The sequence below is a fragment of the Megascapheus bottae genome, chromosome 15, assembly GCF_031878675.1.
Source record: "Megascapheus bottae isolate mThoBot1 chromosome 15, mThoBot2.hap1, whole genome shotgun sequence".
Lineage (NCBI taxonomy): Eukaryota > Metazoa > Chordata > Mammalia > Rodentia > Geomyidae > Megascapheus > Megascapheus bottae.
In genome coordinates, this window is record NC_143523.1 from 13,961,548 (window position 1) to 13,979,805 (window position 18,258).

Sequence of the window (18,258 nt, forward strand, 5' to 3'; positions counted from 1 at the left end):
TTTTTTTAATGAGGTTTTAACTAAAGCTCAATATCAAAACACCATATAATACTTTTATCTCATTGAAGACATGTGATGCTTATTAAAATATTATTGCTTTAAGGCTTATTTTGATTTTTTCTTTTGCCCAAGAGTATATGTAGATCTTCACTATTCAGATAATAACAAAGAAGCCTTAAATATTAGAAAAAAATCACATGAAAGGTAATATGTTCCCCCATTAGTCCCGGAATCATTTCCCCAGGATTACTGCTTTCCAAATATAGCATTAGTTTAAAAATAAAAGGTCGTTTACAGTAATGGGACACTTGGTATTACTTTGGAGCATGTGAGTTCTGCAAGGGGCTGCTACAACAGCTTCATTAAGCAGGAGCTGCAGGGGAGAGGGCTGGCTTAAAAAAATCCCAGCATGCCTCCTCAAAGGCCGCCCCCCACCCCCAGACAGGCCACCTACCCTGACCCAAGGCCCGTGTCTAACAAGCTCTTAATTCCGCTTTCAGAACTGCTTTTTCATGCATTGTTTCTTCCTGAGATGAAAACATTTTGGAAGCTGACAAGTAATCAATTGGGCGCCACCCGGGAAGAGCAGCCACAATCTGGAACTCAGCATTCCTCTGCTTGATGGGTGGAGGGGAGACAGCATGGCTGCCTTCCATGCCAAAGGAGTTGGTTGTCCTTCTGGGCTTGGGAGGTCTCTTTCATCCTGGAAGATACAGGGGCAGCAGCCAGAGATTTATATTAGTCAGGAAGCTCATGAGCCATGTGGACAAGCTCGGTTTATTTGACCTGGATGTGCAATCTTTCCCTCCCACCCCCCACCCCTCGCCCACCTTCCTGGAGTGCATTTGCAGACAGAGCTATCATGGGCAGAGACAGGGCCACTCCAGTTTGCCTTCTTGAGCTGGCTTATGTGGTGCACCCACCGGAAGCTGCCAGGCCGTGGAGGGCCCCACAAGAGACTCAGGTTGCACATTTGCTATTTTGGTCCAACAATGCAGGCTCCTTCCGATTTCAGGAGCTGGCCTCTGGAAGCTCTGGAAGCCAGGCAGAGCATGTCCAGCCTGGAGGGAAGGCTAGCTCCCTTGGTTTCAAATCCCCCAACTGGATGCCAACCATAGCTTGTTGTCAGCGGGGAGGGGACAATCAAGAGCTGGTAAGGAGGAGAATGGGGAGTAATAAGAGCTGAGATTTATTGCCTCAAGATTCACATTCTCCCCAGAAGCAGGTGACACTGGGCACTGGGTGGGGTCTCCTTCACCAGGCCTGCCTTCGAGATTTTTCTTGCCTAGAGTCACACCAGTTGGTTTGGGGACACATCCCACCGGGTGGTCAGAGTTTGGACCTCACTGTCTGTCTGTGTTCAGTTATGCTTCTGATTTTCTTGACTTCTCCTTCAGCTCCTGCCCCAGTGGTTGGCATCCAGTAGGCACCAGGTCTTTTGGACCTCGTTTTGTGAAAAGATCACAGTCTGGAAGGACCAGCAGTCCTAGGTCATGGCTGTGGCAAGAATGGGGGAACTGCTCCCACTAACCAAGCCTGTCTGGGTGCCAAGGGTCCCAGCCACAAGGCATCACTCACTGAGTCCTGCCACTGCCACCGGCAATCTCACCATGATTGACTTGCAGGGAAGGATATCGGGCCTGCGGAGGCTCTCACAGCTTGTGAGCAGAGCAGTTGTCTAGCCTGTGTATCCGGGCCTTGGCCTGAGTGCTAGACCCTATTTCTACCCAAAAATGGCTAATGATCCCGAGCTGACAAATGGTTCAAAGTCCCTCAGGGGAGGGGACGATAGAAGATGGAGTTGGTTTTTTGGCAATGCTTGACTTGGAATCTGGGCATTTTTCTAGGCTCCTTCTTCCCTGGGGAGATGAAGATCCCATCCTGGGATGCACACAGCCCTGGTATGTTCCGAGTCCTCTACCCTCAGCACTTGCATGACTCCAGGAGACATGCAGTGCGGCTCAGGCAGGATTCCTGCCCTTTAGGGACTCATGTGGTTTAACTAGTTCAGAGTGGGATAATTGCAAAGGAATTTGCATCACAGCCCAGCACAGTGGATTGGAGATTCTCCCTAGAGTTTTCATCATCTATCTGCAGATGAAGCCAGAAGCAGAGAGACTCTTATTTAGTCCTCCACTGCCCCGATGGCTGCCAACAGCAAGGCAAAATGGCAGGCCAGGAGTCCAGGGAACCAGGACTTGCGTGGAGGAGCAGAAATGGCTCCTAGGACAGACAATGGTGAGCAGAACAGAGGGGACACGGGAGGCCAGGTGGCAAGTAGGAACATGTGTGGAAGAGGATTCTGAGAGGGAACAAGAGCCAGGCTCAGTGAATAATGTCTGTCAGGAGAGAAGGGGAGGGGAAACGTGGTCTCCTGTGGTGTGCTGTCACTCCTGGCACGAAGGCATCCACTTTTACCAACTGATCATCTCAGTCAGGGGTGGGAAGGGCTGCCATTCATTTCTTTGCTTTCCATGGACGTTTCATGTCTCCTGCTCATCCAGACGTGGTGCTGAGGCCAGCAGATCTGTTCCTTGGGACCCAGCACCTGCCAAGGCTTGAGTGTGTGTTGTGTGCAAGGAAGTGGCAGAACTGCGAAGTTCCACAGGTTCCCAGAAGATCCTCTGGTCTCTGACGGGTCAAGCGGTTCCACTGGCCAATGGCGTGAGCAAATGTCTCGAGGAACCACGTGACCACAGTGGCCATGGAAAACTGTGCAGGTAAGGGGAAGAGAACAGTCAGAAAGTCAGAGCTTGTGACTTCTCATCTTCGAAATATTCAAAATTCCCTTGGAACCAGTGTGTGGGTCAGTGCTGTCCTGGGTCCTTCCTTCTTGTGAGCAAAGAGAGAAGGTCCAGCCTGTGGTAGGTCGGCAGTCAAGGGGATCACGGAACCCTTAGGCAACTGTAGATGGAACACAGGTGAGGGCAGGAATGCACAAGGCCCACTGGGTGGAAAGGCAGAAGCCACGTCAAAATTCCACTTAGGGCTTTTCTAGCCAACCCTAGGGGCAAACAGAGGGCCCCAGTCACCTGGTGACAGGACCTGACTTGCCGGGTGGATGGATGTCCTTTTATAGATTTATGTGTTGTATCCTTCCCTCTACTTGTGAGTGTAATCTGACCTAGTAGCATGTAAGACTTTGGGGGGTTTGAACTTTCCCTACATCAAACATACCCCCTCCTCCACTAGGGAGAAACCCCAGCCACTCTGCCGCAGACTGGGCAGGCATTTGATTGTCTAGAACACATCAAACAGCCTAAGTCTGCCTTGTAAAAGTTTTACAAGAAAATCATTGAAGACTAGCCGAGCTATCTTTTTTCTCTTCTCCTCCTCCTGCTTCTCCTCCTCCGATTTCCATCCCGAGCCGATATTCTCGATTCTCACACTTTGGCAGTAGCCAGTGAGAGCGCTGAGCCAGTGAGCAGGCAGAAATCACCTGAATCATTAGACTTTCAGGCCGTGGCTTGTGGGATCTAGTGATTTGGACATATTTTATTTAACCAGCTTAGTAAAAGGTAATATTCAGCAGCTGTGATCTGTAGCAGAATTACAATTTTCAGGGTCAAGGAGGGATTTTGATATTAGGACGTTGGGCAGAATTGCTATGAAATCTCATGAGCTGTCTTTAAAAATAAATGAGAAAATAGGTTATCCAAGAGTCATTGTAAGGGAAAAATCAATAGGCAGTGTCTATTCACTTGGGCTATCAAAATCCTTGAAATTTGAACAAAAGTTTCACGTTTAGTGTGCTGTAGGTTTTGAAATATCCTCGCTAGAGCTCAGTGGGTACTGATTCATGGTGCTGTGCATTCAAACGAGGTGAGTCCTGTGAGCTGCTCCACTCCCTCTCAGAATGGGAGGATCTGGTGACCAAATTAGACCATAAAAAGGGATCCCTGGTGAGGGTGAGCGCTGGGTTATCCAAGACCAGGGCCTGCTCTGAGCACTTGAGAAGCAGGGCTTATCTGTGCCTCAGTGCTGGTGTGATGGAGGACTCTTTCCCATCTGAGGCTCTTTCTCATGGAATACAGTGCCCTCGCCTTTGAATGGAAATGAAAGATAATTCACTAGAAATCTACTGGTGAAAGTTTGGTTGAAAGCTGGATGCTGGTGACTCATGGGTGTAATCCTAACTACCAAAAAAACCGTGACCTGAGGATCAAAGTTCAAAGCCAGATCAACCAGGAAAGCCCATCAGACTCTTATTTCTAATTACCCACTGGAAAACTAAAGTGGTGATGTGGCTCAAAATGGTAGAGCCTTGAACAAAAAGAGTTCAGGGTTAGCATCTCAGGCCCTAAGTTCAAGGCCTAGAACCAGGGAAAAGAAAAAGTAGGAATTCTTAGAAATTTTTTCCATGTGTAAAGTAAGGAGTATTTGTTTTTCTTTAGTGTTTGGGGATCATTTCCAGCCTTTGGCAAGCACTCTACCATTGAGCTATACCCCTAGCACTTCTTTTTTGAGGCAGAGTCTGATTATGTAGTCCGGGCTGACCTTGAACCTGTGATCTCTACCTCTCAGGCAGGGATTTTCTTTTTACTGTAGTACTTTCCCTCCATTATTATGGTATTGACCTCCCATTAGTATTGTAAGCCCACAACCATAAGTAATCTGTATGGAAAAAAGCCATCTCAAACACTACAACCCCCCAACGGTACTTGTCTGCTGTGTTATAGACCAACACCTTTTCTCACACTGCCTGTGATGGGGATGTTTGTCAGGGGATTGGTGGAACTTCCCTCAGGCTGGGCTAGCTTCGTATCTGTCTTTGGGTTGTAGGACATTTTCTCTTTATAGTGCTGGAGTTTCTGCACTATAGTGAGATGAGTAGATTAGTCAAGCTCACTGGCGAGGGAAGCAGAGCTCAAAGTCAGGTCTGCCACTACTGGTGCCAGCTAAAGTGAAAGGAAAATGAACAAAACCATGTTCAAAAACAACCTTAGGGGACTGGGGATAAGCTCAATGCTTGCCTTGAATGTCTAAGGTCCTGGGTTTGATCCCTGGCCCTGGGATAAGGTGTGGAAAACTGAGGTAGGAAGATCATTCTAGTCCAGGAGTTTGAGGCCCAGGAAGGCCACATAGCATTCAATCTCATCATCACAATAGTAATAGTAGTAGTAGTAATAATAATAACAATAATAATAATAAACAACCATGAGTGATTCTTCCATGTTTCACCACTTAAGAAAGTAATTGTGTTTGACTGTTAGTGGGAGTGCAAACTCGTTTAACCACTATGGAAAGTAGTATGGCAGTTCCTCAAAAGACTAAACATAGAGCTCCCCTATGACCCAGCAATTCCACTACTTGGCTTTTACCCAACCGTCCAGAAACAAGGGCATACTAAATCCACTAGCACAACAATGTTCATTGCAACACTGTTTACCATAGCAAAGATATGGAACCAACCCGGATGCCCCTCAGTTGATGAGTGGATCAATAAGATGTGGTATTTATACACAATGGAATTCTATGCTGCTGTCAGAAAGAATGACATCGCTCCATTTGTAAGGAAATGGAAAGACTTAGAAAAAAATCATATTAAGTGAAGTAAGCCAGACTCAAAGAAACATAGGCTCAATGGTTTCCCTCATTTGTCATAATCATTAGAAACCTTGGTATCTCTTAGCAGAGATTTACAATAGAACAAAACCTAGATACATAAGGCCATGTAGTATGACACTAAATGAAAGGACCTCCAGGATATAGAAACAAAAGCCATATAATGAGTGATTGTTGTCTTTAATGTACTATGTTATCTCTCATCTCTTTTGCTGTCCCTTGGTTATCTCATATTGTTACACTATTTCACCTTGTTATCGGATATATTGTAAATATGCTTATTTTGGTTATTTGAAGTCGGATAGGGAAGGGGGGAAAACAAGATAAGTGGCGGGGGTGGGGGGAGGGAAATGGGGACCAAGACATGAGAAAGGGTATCAATGTATGTGAAGTAATGCACCTTCTATCTGGTGAATATAATGTAACCCTTCTATTAATTACAATAAAAATTTATGAAAAAAAGATTTAAATCATAAAAATAAAAAAGTAACTGTGTTTGATTTGATTGAGCTGTGGCAGAATGCTGAAGTACCCAAGAAGATTTATAACTACCTTTCAAGCAGAAAGGGAATGGCAGCAAGATAAATAATTCAAGTGCAAAAGATGGGAACAACCCATATGGCATTAGGCATTTATTTGAACTCATCCAATAATACAGGTTAGCTCAAGAAACAACTCTCAAAATGTATTACTTTACTAATAACAGGTAGAACCACATTTCCAAGGAACCTAATGAAAATAAGTCTTGAAATAAATTGCTTTAAAGATTACAGCAAATAAATTGATTACAAAGAAACACAATCCACCTTGTGATTATTAGGGGGAATAAATAAACAACCAAAAGCAAAACAACATGTCAGGATTCTAGGGAAAGCAGTACAGGGAGCTGGCTATGTGGGCTTTGGAACTGATACCTGAATAAGATGTAGAATCAGCTGCATGGTAATGCAAACCGGTAACAGCCATTCAGCTTCCCTCCTCCCACCTCAGGTTTTGGAGGTTTTTTTTTTTTCTCTCCATCCCAAGATAGGCTCCCAGCCCTGCTTCTGACACCCCCTGCCGAAGTGATCCACATAATATAATCGCAGCATCATTAGGAACCATGAAATCACAATTCCTCTGGGAAGGAGCGCTATCCCACACGTACAGGGCAGAGCAATTAATTAGCAGATCTCAGTTTAATGTGACCGTGTACTACATGGGTTCTAATCCCATTCTGGAGCAGCTCTCGGGCCTAATGAATCACCTCGAGGTAGTTGAGCGGGAGCCAGAAGACATCATTCAAAATGCCATACCAGAAATAGGACGAAATCCCCCACAACTCTAATATCAGAAAAAGATACCACCAACTGTTGAGAAATTGCTGGGGAAATAGCATCTGATTTTTTTCTAACCTCTCAGATAACCCTTCTAAGTATGGGATTCCTTACTTACATTTTGCCTGAGATCACTCTAACACAACTCACTCACTAACTTGGCCTATGACCAACACAAATGTTACTTAAAATGACAGCCCCTTTTAATGATTTTTTGGGTACTCAGCCTCCTATTCATGTTTGACTTTTCCTTTGCCACTTGAACCATATCTTCAATTCTGGCTTCTTGTCTACTGGACATAGGAGTCTCAAGGATTTTTCTTCCCTGATGGCTTTGAATTATGATCCTCAGATCTCTGCCTCCTGAGTAGCTAGGATTACAGGTGAGAGTCATCAGTGCCCATCGAGGAAACACATTTTTGCACAAAAATAGTCCCTTCTTTGGGCTCATTTAATCCTTGTCCAGTAGCAACCTCAAAGATAAAGGTAAAAACAAAAACAAACACATTAGGCTGGGAGTGACTTAGTAGTCCTGGGTTCGATTCCTCAGTATCACATGAACAGAAAAGCTGGAAGTGGTGATGTGGCTCAAGTGGTAAGAGTGCTAGCCTTGAGGAGAAGAAGCTCAGGGACAGTGCCCAGGCCCTGAGTTCAAGCCCCAGAACTGGCAAATAAACAAACACAGTGAGAGCAACTTCAAGCAATTTCAACCTGTTCTCTTATGACATGCACTCCAGATCTTGCCATTTTCAAGAGGGAGACTGCTCAATGCACCGCTGGCTGGCAACATCTTCCTTGGTGCTGGCACTTTGTATTGAGCTTCTACATGCTAGGCTGGGACTGAGAACAGAATAGGTGGCTGGGAAGCCAAGGGCTGGGCTGTGAACACTGCAAGGCTTCAGCACTTGGGTCAGTGGAAGTCTCCCTATTTCACTGCCTGCTTGGATTGGAAATGGAATTTCTCTGGGTCATAACTTGCTGTTTTGCATCTACCCAGCTGTTAGACTGGGGCTTCTGTTCTAGGTTGTAACAATCATGAGTGATTGGGGGGAGCGCAGTGGTTAGACCTAGTAGCTGAACTTACACTAGATGCCAGTCTACCTGTCAGCTCTTTTACCAAGTGGAGCTTATTAAGCAGGCCAGCCTAGGTTACACAGTGAGATGCTGTCTCAAAAAAGGGGGAGGGGGAGACTATGATGCTACAGGACTCACATCGTGCACTGTTTTCTAATTGTCCTTCATAATTTTGGTATCAAAGCCAACACTACCAGGCCATCATCTCTGGACAGCAAAAGGCTTGACTGGGGTCACTAGCTGATTGGGAGAGGGAGTGGAAGACCACAACGATGAAATTCCCAGCAGGTGGTGGAGTGAGAAAAGACAGCCCTCTGCAGAGGGGAGAGGCTGCACTGGAGGACAAAGGTGTGGAGTCCACACTCCTGGCCCATCAGCAACTGACTGGCACATCTATAACAAGTCACATGTCCTCTCAGACCCCATTTCCACATCTGGAAATGACCAACAAGGGTCCTGCAGCCTGCAGAGCTCAAAGGCTCTGTGAATCTGAATTCCTTCAACATAGCACAATAGCTGTTATCAGGGTAGCCAGGGGTAGGATCCATGTTTGCTTCTTTAAACCCTCCTGTGCCCAGGGGGTGACAGGTCTCTGAGAGGCCAATGGAAGCTGGAATGCTGCTACTGCTGCATTTGCTGTGAGGAGCAGGTGCTTTCCCTCCTGAGGCCAGGCATCCACCCTGACATCAGCATCTCCACTGTCTAGGGGGTGGGGACATCAACTCCACTTCCAGATCTGGATCCTGATTCTACTTTTCCTTTCCAGGTGGGGATAGGGAGGAGAAGGAGAGACAGGCCATTTCTCCATGTAAGTGCTTATGACTTGGTGGAGCTAGCCACACTTCTCTTCATATACCTCTTACCCACTGGCAAGATATTTTTCTTCTGTGATATTTTGGGTTTCCAGTTGCATTTTTAAATCCAAACCTTTCTCATTTAACAAGAGGCAAAAAGGGGACAAAAGGCTCTGTAAGTCAGTGCTGGTCTAAACAGATCCTATCCCTGTCCTACCTCTCCTCTGTCCACTCTAGATGTGAGTCTGCAGGCACTTTGTGGAGGAAGCCTTGGTGTACTAATGTCAGGAATGGGGTACCAATGTCAGGAGCAACAGTAGGAGGTGGCAGCAGGAGCAGCCTCTCATGGTATCAGGAGCCTAAGAGTGACTGGCATCTGAGATCAGAAAGCAGGTTGGGACACTGGGAGGAAAAGCTTTCTGACCTCCACCCAGTGTGGCAAGACTCTCTGACTTCTAATCTATTTTCATCACTGCATGCCTTCAGGGCCTGGCATATAGTAGATGCTCAGTAAATATTCATGGGCCAAATGAATAAATCTGATTACACTTCTCCTCCTTCAAACGGGGAAAGGTTTGATTATTTAGAGGTCTGGGGGACAATAATGAGCTCACTGGGGCCATCTGGTTCTCTGCCCCCTCCCCGCATGCCCCTGCCCTTTCTTTAGAAATGTAGCAAGATTGGGTGGGATGAATGCACAGACACTAAGTGACTGGATGATTGACAGAGAGGTTCCGATGGTCACATGGTCACATCCTTCTGTGCCAACACACCTCTTCCTGCCCAACCCTGGTGTAGGGTATGGTTCAGAGCAAAAGAAATCTACTCCCCATCCCCTGCACTGGTGGCTCACATCTGCAATCTTAGCTACTCAGGAGGCTGAGATCTGAGAATAAGGGTTTGAAGCCAGCCCAGTAGGGAAGTCTTTGAAACATTTATCTCCAATTAAGCAGCAACGTGAATGGATGAGGTTGATAGAGGGAAAGAATGTGCTGAAGTCCAGGACAGTAATCACCATGGATCTGCCAGGGGATCCCCCGAGACCTACTCCTCCTGGGCAGAGCCCGTTCTTGCATCCCATGTTTACTTGTGTGTGGCCCTGGCTGGAACACAGGGCTCGAAGCCCCAGGATCTGGCCAGGCAGTGTGGAGACCAGAGGAGCGACCCTGTGTAGAGACCTGTCATTACCATAGGCAGCAATGCAGAGAAACTTCACAGAACTGACCCTTTCTCTTCTCCCCAAGTCCACTGCATGCTCCCCCACGGGCAAGACCTCTCCTGTCACAAATCCCAAGTTGGCCCCCGGGAAAAGGACAGACATTTTCACCCAGAGACGTCAGTGGCCAGCAGGACTAAAGCTTCCCATGGAAAACCGAGCCTGTACCATGCTAGCATGGAAGGTCAGAAGAAGGTCCGAAGTTTTAGAGGTAAGATGTGCGATTGCAACTCTCTCATGGGGCCAAGACCTTGGCAACTTTCCTTGGGTCCAACAGAGATGCAGACCAGGACAGGGGACAAGGCAGCCACAGTCTTGTCACGATGAGACCGGTAAGCTTCATCTCAGTGGTTACCTGTCTACGGAGGACACTTGTCTGCTGAGTTTAGTAACAAGTCCTGTGCCCACAGTGAAGGCTTCGAGCCACCTTCTCACTTCCTTTACTTTCTGACGGCACAAGGTAGTAAATTAACAGAAAAAAAAAGTGCAGTATAGTTTACTTAGTCCAATGCTGGGTACACAATGTCAGAATCTTCTAGAGAGGGGCTGGAGCCTGGAAAACTATATACGTTCATTTTCAAATCTGTGATGCCTCAACAGAAAAAAAAAAGAAAACCCACTAAAAACAAAACAAAAAAACCATTTCTCTCTAACTTATATACTTTTCTTGGCAAGATAACAAAAAAGGTACAGCAATACAGCTGAGCAGGAGCAGACCCCTCCCCCTGCCCCCCTGGCACTGTCCCCTTCTGAATACACCTGAGGAAGGCCTGGGGAGCAGGGAGGTGGAATCACTGTTCTGCTTTCCTCCATCCCGCCCCCAGGAAAAGCCCAGGCTCTCTGTGGGGCTGCGCGGGCAGCCGATCAATATGGGCTGTGGAGCTATTATTCACGCCAAAGGGCCTTGTGTGGATGAAGGGAAGGAGGGCGCATGAGTTCACAGAATCACAGTCCTCTCAGAGTGGAGCTCAGCTTCCTGCCATCCCCCCTCCCCCCTCCCTGGGATGCCTTGGGTATTTATGTATCGCCCGTAAAGAGATTCAAAAGAGGGAGTGCTTTCCCCACGGCAGGCTGCACACCACACCATGGTGCAGGTGTTGGGCAGGGGACCCTGTGGTCGTCTTCGAGAGCTCCTCCTGATGAAGTGCAGCTCCTCTTTGCTTGTCCCTGGGCTGAAGTCAGTAGACAAACATGTAATCCTCCCTCCCCCTACATTCCCATCCCACTTGTCCTGCCATCTTGGTTTCACCCGTTTGCAATGAGTAAGCTGGCTCTGACCTGAAATCCCAAGGAGAAGGCAGCCTCTCAATAGTGTGACTGGACTTTCACACGAGGTGAGCGCTGTCCCTTTCCTTATCACCTGCTCCAGGATGCCCTGGCTCCTGTGTTTGGTTGCTATTCACTCAATGGCTTCATTAAAAAAAAAAAAGTGAAGTCACCTGACTGATCACATTATTTGGACAGCCTCTGCCAGATTCATAGATGCCACTAGTTTGAACTGAAGAATATTTTGTGGGGTCAGGTTTAAGTGAGTGAATTCTAGCACAGGGTAAGCTCAAAGGAAAGGGTTGGTTTTTAATCTCAGGTAGCAGCCTAAGCCAGGGTCATTAGAGGTCAGTGGGGACAGCTCACCACAGAGGCTTCCTTTCTTCTAGTGAGGTAAGATCATCACCCAAGGCAACTGAGCCATCACGTGAACCAGCTGGGCTGGATGGAAATGGAGCCTTGAGATCTTCTATATCATGGCCTGTGCACATGTCCATCCATGTATAGTGACCAAGGAGGCCTGAAACCAGCCTTTGCCTGACTTATGCTGCAGGGCTGGCCCATGGTGTCTGTAGGACTTCCTGTCCTTGGATGGACCTGGGATCTGCAACTATGAGCAGGGAACCCATCTATCTCCTTCCCTCACACCCATGGTGGAGCTACCTGATGCATTTGGTACCTTTGGTGACAGGAGGGTGGGATGGCTCCAAGGTTTTCCCTGTGCTGTAACCATCACACTGCAGCCCTGAAGTGCCACAGACCAGGCCTCTGAGGGTGGCTTTCTTGAACATTTCAACAAATCCAGCAAACCAGTGAGCAGGTAAAGACAGCAGATACAGCTGAAGAGTGCCCCTGGCTTCTGATTTAGGCTGACCATGGGGCTTTGTCTTCCCTGGCCCTTCAAAGTTACAGCCCATGGAAAAACGGATCAATTCTCCAATGCCAAGTCCCGGAAAGGAAAAAGGGTGGAAGGTCAATCCCCACACAGCACTTCCTATTGCCCATTAGGGAAGCTGTGTTGGTAATGAGCTGCCTAGGGCGCCCAAGACACCCCACAACACTCTCCCCTAACGAGACACACAGGTCTCCTTTTAAGACTCTCTCCGTAGACAAACCACAAGCTTCCAACCACATACTCAGCTGAAGGGGAAGACAAGTGGCCAGCAGACTGGGGACTCACAGCAGCTGCTTTGAAACCAGCGCTAGCCACAGGACCCAGCAGTCCTTGGAGCCCCTTCCTGGCCCTGAGCACACAGTCCTCCCAAGAAAGCCACCGCTCCCCAGGCAGAGTGCCCCATGAGGCCAGGAGTTCAAACCAAAGCGAGGAGGAAACCATCGCTTGGACTTAATTCTCAACTACGTAGACAAACGGTGATGCATATTTATGATGGGAAATTTCATTATTGAAATAACAACAACCACAACATTCAGCTCTAAATTTCCACCTAACTCCACAAAGAATGCCTGCTGAACAGGTTGCAAATTAAGAACAATTATTTTTTCCCCCTCTACATTTAAATATAACTTACAGCTAAAGTCATTTAAAGGGGTTAACATCCACCTTAATTAAATATTAAAGTGTGCCTGTACCTGCTGCTATTGTTGCCCCTTCGAATAAGATATAACCTATTTTTGACAAGTTTTCATCTTTCTCTGTGCAAGACGCTACATGAAACCAAATCAGTGGCAAAAAGGAGAGTAATGAATAATCTATTTCATATTCCAACAGTACCCAGAGCTCGGAGTAGAAAAATATTCAGTCAGACGACGGCAAGAGTCTGCCGAGGTACCACATGACACAGCTAATGTTTAAATAATAATAATAAAAAAAGCGATAAACAAATCATTAGCCCTTAACAGTTGTTTAATGCAATTTGTTAATGAACGTAATGGTGGGGACTAATAATGAAAGAAAATAAAAACGTCTAAACAGGCGCCAAGTTGCTGGCGATGCGCAATTATTTCCTTGTCAAGTTTTTATGATTTAATGAGCCCCTCTGGGACTGACGGCTGTCAGTCAGTCGTGACTTTTTGACACCATTACAACTTCAAATACAGCAGCAGGCAGGCTGTTTTCCTCGGATTTGAAATACTGAAATGATCTGACAGTTTTAAAGAAAAGATGTGCAAAAAAAAAAAAGGAGAAAGAGAGGAAGAGAGAAAGACGGTAGCTTTCCTCCCCCCTCCCTTTCTTCCTTTCTGTCCCTCCCCTCTTCCATGGGTTGAGAATCTCTGGATGCTGCTTGGTAATGAAAACCCAATCACTGAGGTCATTATCTGATGAGGTTTTTGGAACAGGCAGGCTGTTTCCCCCACTTTATTTCTTTACTTAATGATAACCCTCAATGGGCCTGCCCCGCATGGGACGGCCAGAGCTGCACAATTTTGTTCACTATTAATTTCAGCCTTTGAAGCTCAGGGCTCAGAAGCAGTAGCAAAGCAAACCCCCCACCAAGCTGGTTCCAAAATAAGACAATCCAGCCTGCCTGAAACAGAATAGCAAATGGCCTCCCAGCTCAGGCCTGGCAGCTGACGTCAAGCCCGCTGCATTTGCAGCCATTCCCCTTCAACGTGGAGCATTTAAAACTCTTTACAACTTCAGAGACTTTAATTGAATTGCTTTTGATTCTGGAGTGGGGTCCCATTCGCTTTATTTATTCTGTCAGGGAAACTGTTTAGTCTGAATGAATTTTATATGTGGAGAGGTTCTTCTCTTCTTCCTCTTCCATGTCTTCATCTTCAGCCCCTCCCCTCCCCCGCACTCCAGCAAACAACAACTTCTTCTTCTTCTTCTTCTTCTTCTTCTTCTTCTTCTTCTTCTTCTTCTTCTTCTTCTTCTTCTTCTTCTTCTTCTTCTTCTCCTTCTCCTTCTTCTTCCTCCTCCTCCTCTTCCTCCTCCTTCTCTTCTTTTTTCACAAAGCTTCCCGTCTTTAAGCAGATCCAACAATAACTGAAGTCTATATATTAAGTACCTTTCACAGATCTACGATCTACGTCAGAGTAAAAGGACAAGCCACCTGGCCTTCCCCTTGAGTCTCACCTATAGCATCCAGGAGGCCTGAAGGGACTTTAAGGGATCTTCAGACCAGCTCCCTGGTTTGGTCTAGGTGGTCACTCTCCAGGGGTTTTGATGGCACTAAAAGGCCAAGGATTTTCTGTTCCAATTCTTACACCCAAGCACAGGCTGTGCTGGAGCAAAACAGTAGGCACAAAGAACTGGTGAAGACATAGAAGTCGGCAGAACGAGCCACTGGTGAGGTGAGCAATGGAATGCCCTGCTTGCTCATTGCATGGCTTGAGTATGAACACAGATTTTAGCGGAAGGAGTCAGAAAATATCAGTAATTAGATCATCCTTGGGAAGACTGCTGAGAGGTAGATGGGAGGCACAAGGTTCTAAACCAGGGTCAACAATTGTGCAGGAAGCCTCCAGCGGGGTCGGTGTACTTCGGGATTATATGTGTTTCAGATGTAGAAGGGGAGTTTATTTGCTTGCTCAGTTTTGAATGGTTTCTGTGTTTAGCACAGAATTCCACTATCAGAAGTAAGGTTCTTGCAGCACTGGGTCCCTTCCACCGACAGGAAAATTAGCACAACTGTCCTGCTTTGCTCTACCACAATCACATCATCCTTCTGATAGTTACACAATGCTAAATGATGTATCTGAACACGTGTGCTCTGGCCTGTCTTTATGAGTATGATTTCTCTGGTCAATTTTACATTTCCTCTTTATACAATAATGGTCCTTTTCTGGGAGGGGGAAGGTAAATTAAGTGCTGCAGTGGTGGCTGGCATTTGTTTTATGAAGAGAACAGGTTTGCTTTTTAAGAATCCAAAGCTTCCAATCATATTCAAAAGACAACACAGACCCCGTACATCCATAGGAAGTCTTAAGAAAGACCCATTTTACTTTATGACTAGGGGGAAAATGACCTCAGCTTGGGAAACTTCTAAACTGGATCACAATGAACTCCTTTTAAACGCAATTCCCAGACACCTCAGACAGACAGAAAGAAAATTCACAGAGCACGTTAGGGGTTGAATACGTAGTGAATTCAGGAAGGCCTTTGCTAGCATTTGTTACTGGGGGGAGGGGGAATAAAACAAAACAAATTCACCCTTTTGTAGCCCTCTGCAGGAAGGCCTTATTATTTGGGATGAAGTTAGTGGACAATTTTCTTTCCCCAGAAAGTTGATTTCTACCATCCTATTGGACTCACCCCTATTCATGAGGATGCTGGAAATTTCACACTGATGGAGTATTATTCTTGCTCTTACTGAAATATTCATGTTCTCTTTACATACTGGAATGGATGTGGAGAGGACCCCATCAGACCTTCTGCATGTATGAGGGCTGCTTTCGGCAGTGAAAAGATACAGAGATGCTTACATAGGTCAGGGATGATGAGGTCACAATTAAAATACTGATCCAGGGCTCATGTTGCCAGTAAATTCTGAGGAGTAGGGGATTTGGGGAAAGGCAAGAAAATATTTCTCGAAGCCAGTAACCAAAGTTGTGAAAAGGCAGGTTCAGCAAAAAATATTCTTGGGTTAAAAAAAATTACGCAACAGAAAAACATGGAAAGTGCTAAGTCAATTTTCTGTACCAGTGACATTAAATACTCTCATTAGGAAGCAAAGCACACGGGCAGGTTGACTCTATTCACTGTGCCTGGAAAGGGGCAGGGCCGACCTGCTGGATGTTTACTGGTTCTGGTCCCTAGTTTTCTATGTATTTCCATTCTTGGACATTACCAAAGGATATTTTGGTGATGAGAGGTACGTGACAACAGATGTGAGTGACTCATCATACCCTCTCCCAAACCCTGACCCCCAACATGGCCACAAGGTAAAAAAAAAATGTCACCAACACTATTTTGGACAGTAGATGAAATAACCAAAAGTCAAACATTTACCTTCACCTATTTAAAATAACAACAACAACAACAACAAAGGAAACCAACCCACATGCAAACAGGAATAGAAAATATTTGTACACTCTTTGCACTTCAGCTGAACGGTGGGGGAAGGAGAGAAGGGGTCACCCAGGGCCTGTCAGTGCCGAAGGATGATTCATGTGACCATTTTGTCTTAATTACTCAGAACAAGCAGCGGCTGCTGTTTATCAAGGGAGAGCAGATACATCAGTGTCTTCTGACAAAGAAAGTGATGGCCGTCAGGATGGTGATGACCACGATAATCCCCAGGATGACGAGCAGGATGCGGTTCTGGATGATTCTGGGAGAGAGAGGGGAGAGAGAAAGACAGGCACATAGATCAGCGGAGGGCATTCTCACCAAGATCCTCCAAGACAAAGTTGATGAATGAAACCACAACCTGCCGGGTGGGGAGGGAAGCCCAGCGCTTCTCATGCTGTACTCAGAGAGACGCTGAAAGGAATCAATGGCTTTGCAGGCTCCGAGTACCATGTAGTCCCTTTAAGTGATCAAGGGCCTCATGTGAGCTTCTCTTTTTAATTTAAAATGTGAGACAAACCTGGTTCTCCCCCCTCCCCCCCATCTTGGTAGTGTTTCCTATGAAAGGGAGATTCTAAGGAGACATATGTCAGTAAGGAACTTACCTATATAAAAATACCTGGGGAAAGCAAAAGAGAGACATAGCAAGAAAAGGGCAGGATTTAGAAGCAAATGTCAAGCTTGCAGTCTCAGCTGCAAAGCTGTCACCTGTCAGTAGGGCTCATGCTCCATCAGGCCAGGAGCTGTATACTGGGGCAAGATGGAAATGAGTAACAATGCAAAATCTTCAAGGGGCCTGGCGTGAGCTGGGAAGTGGACCCACACCTTCAGGCATGCCCAGCTCCTTGGTCTAGCCCTGCTGAAGGCGACCTCAGAGAACAGAGGAGAACTGAGCTCCAGATGCCTGCAGAGAGCTTCCGATGAAGTTGTTTCATAATTTGTTACCTCATTCCAAGAAAGGAGGTCGCACACCAGAATGCTTTGTTGAGACTTTCAAAGAGAGCCTAGGTCACCAGCCTCGCCCACGCTCGCTCGCTCGCTCGCTCTCAGAGCACACAGAAATAGAAACCCAGAAGTGGCTGGCTAGCCGTCTCGCCTGCTGCCCACCCAGCTTAAAGACCTACAGCCCTGGCATCCCACCACTCTGCAGATACAGGTGGGAGGAGGTCTCTGCCGGTCTCTGGATGTGGGACAAGACAGGTGGGACTAAGCCAGCATCCGACTGAGCAGGGACCTGCTACTGCTTTGTACCTCACAAAGAGACCTGTACAGGTATTTGGAGCAGTTTCTAAAGCACTTGGATGTTTGTTCCTTGGAAGGATGAAACAGGCTGTAGTTTGGCTCCCACCCTCCCCTCTCCCCCTGCATGGGTGAATGGAGGCTGTCACATCAGAGCAGCCCACTCCTCAGTGGCCCCTAACAGGCCCAGCTCCCTCTCCTCTTGACAGGTTACAAAACGATCGCATTTGCTGACACATCTTCCGCAAAACTGCCTGAGTACTCATGTCCACTTTCCTTGCAGGAGATGGATGGTCCACTCCGTCCTCATTTATCACTTGGGGCTTGGCTAAGATCTGTCTCGTTTATTTCTTCCCTTTCCCACTAAAAAGTCTATGCCTGCCATTAATTCTTCTGCCATGACAACTAATTCAGACTTAACAGGCCATAATTAGTCGAGAGGCAGGCAGGTTCTGTGCACCCACCCCCTCAAAAAAAAAAAAAAGTGAAAAACAGGACTTTAACATCGTATTAAAGTAAGGGTAATAGTGAGCACTGGCTGGCACTACTTGGCTCCATTTAAAACTTAAATTGATTTTTTTTCTCCTTTGCTCTGAAAGGAACTGAAGCCTTTAGAATGGTACTCCTCCCTGCCCGCCCCCCCCCACAAGCCAAGCCACAGTCAAAAAGATCTCTATTTACCAGTTACCCACAGCAGACTTGCAAAGGTTATCAGCATAATGGAAATGGGCGTGTAGAACACACAAAAAGACTGGAAACATTTTTAAAGTTCTGCTTTCAGTGACCTGTGGTAGGATGTTTCTTTTATAGCTT

General features: G+C 46.5%; 1 protein-coding gene across 4 annotated transcripts in view; it reads right to left on the reverse strand.

Moving 5' to 3' along the window:
- Positions 1 to 6,168: 6,168 nt before the first annotated feature.
- The window catches only part of Vti1a (vesicle transport through interaction with t-SNAREs 1A), a 338,753-nt gene continuing 326,663 nt past the window's right edge, over positions 6,169 to 18,258 (reverse strand). For 2 of the 4 annotated variants that reach the window (XM_090345875.1, XM_090345877.1), the window contains one exon: positions 6,169 to 16,468. In XM_090345875.1, the coding sequence (XP_090202001.1) occupies positions 16,375 to 16,468 (94 nt within the window). In that variant the 3' untranslated portion in view covers positions 6,169 to 16,374. The remainder of the gene's footprint in view (positions 16,469 to 18,258) is intronic. The other 2 variants (XM_090345878.1, XM_090345880.1) reach the window with 1 other exon arrangement.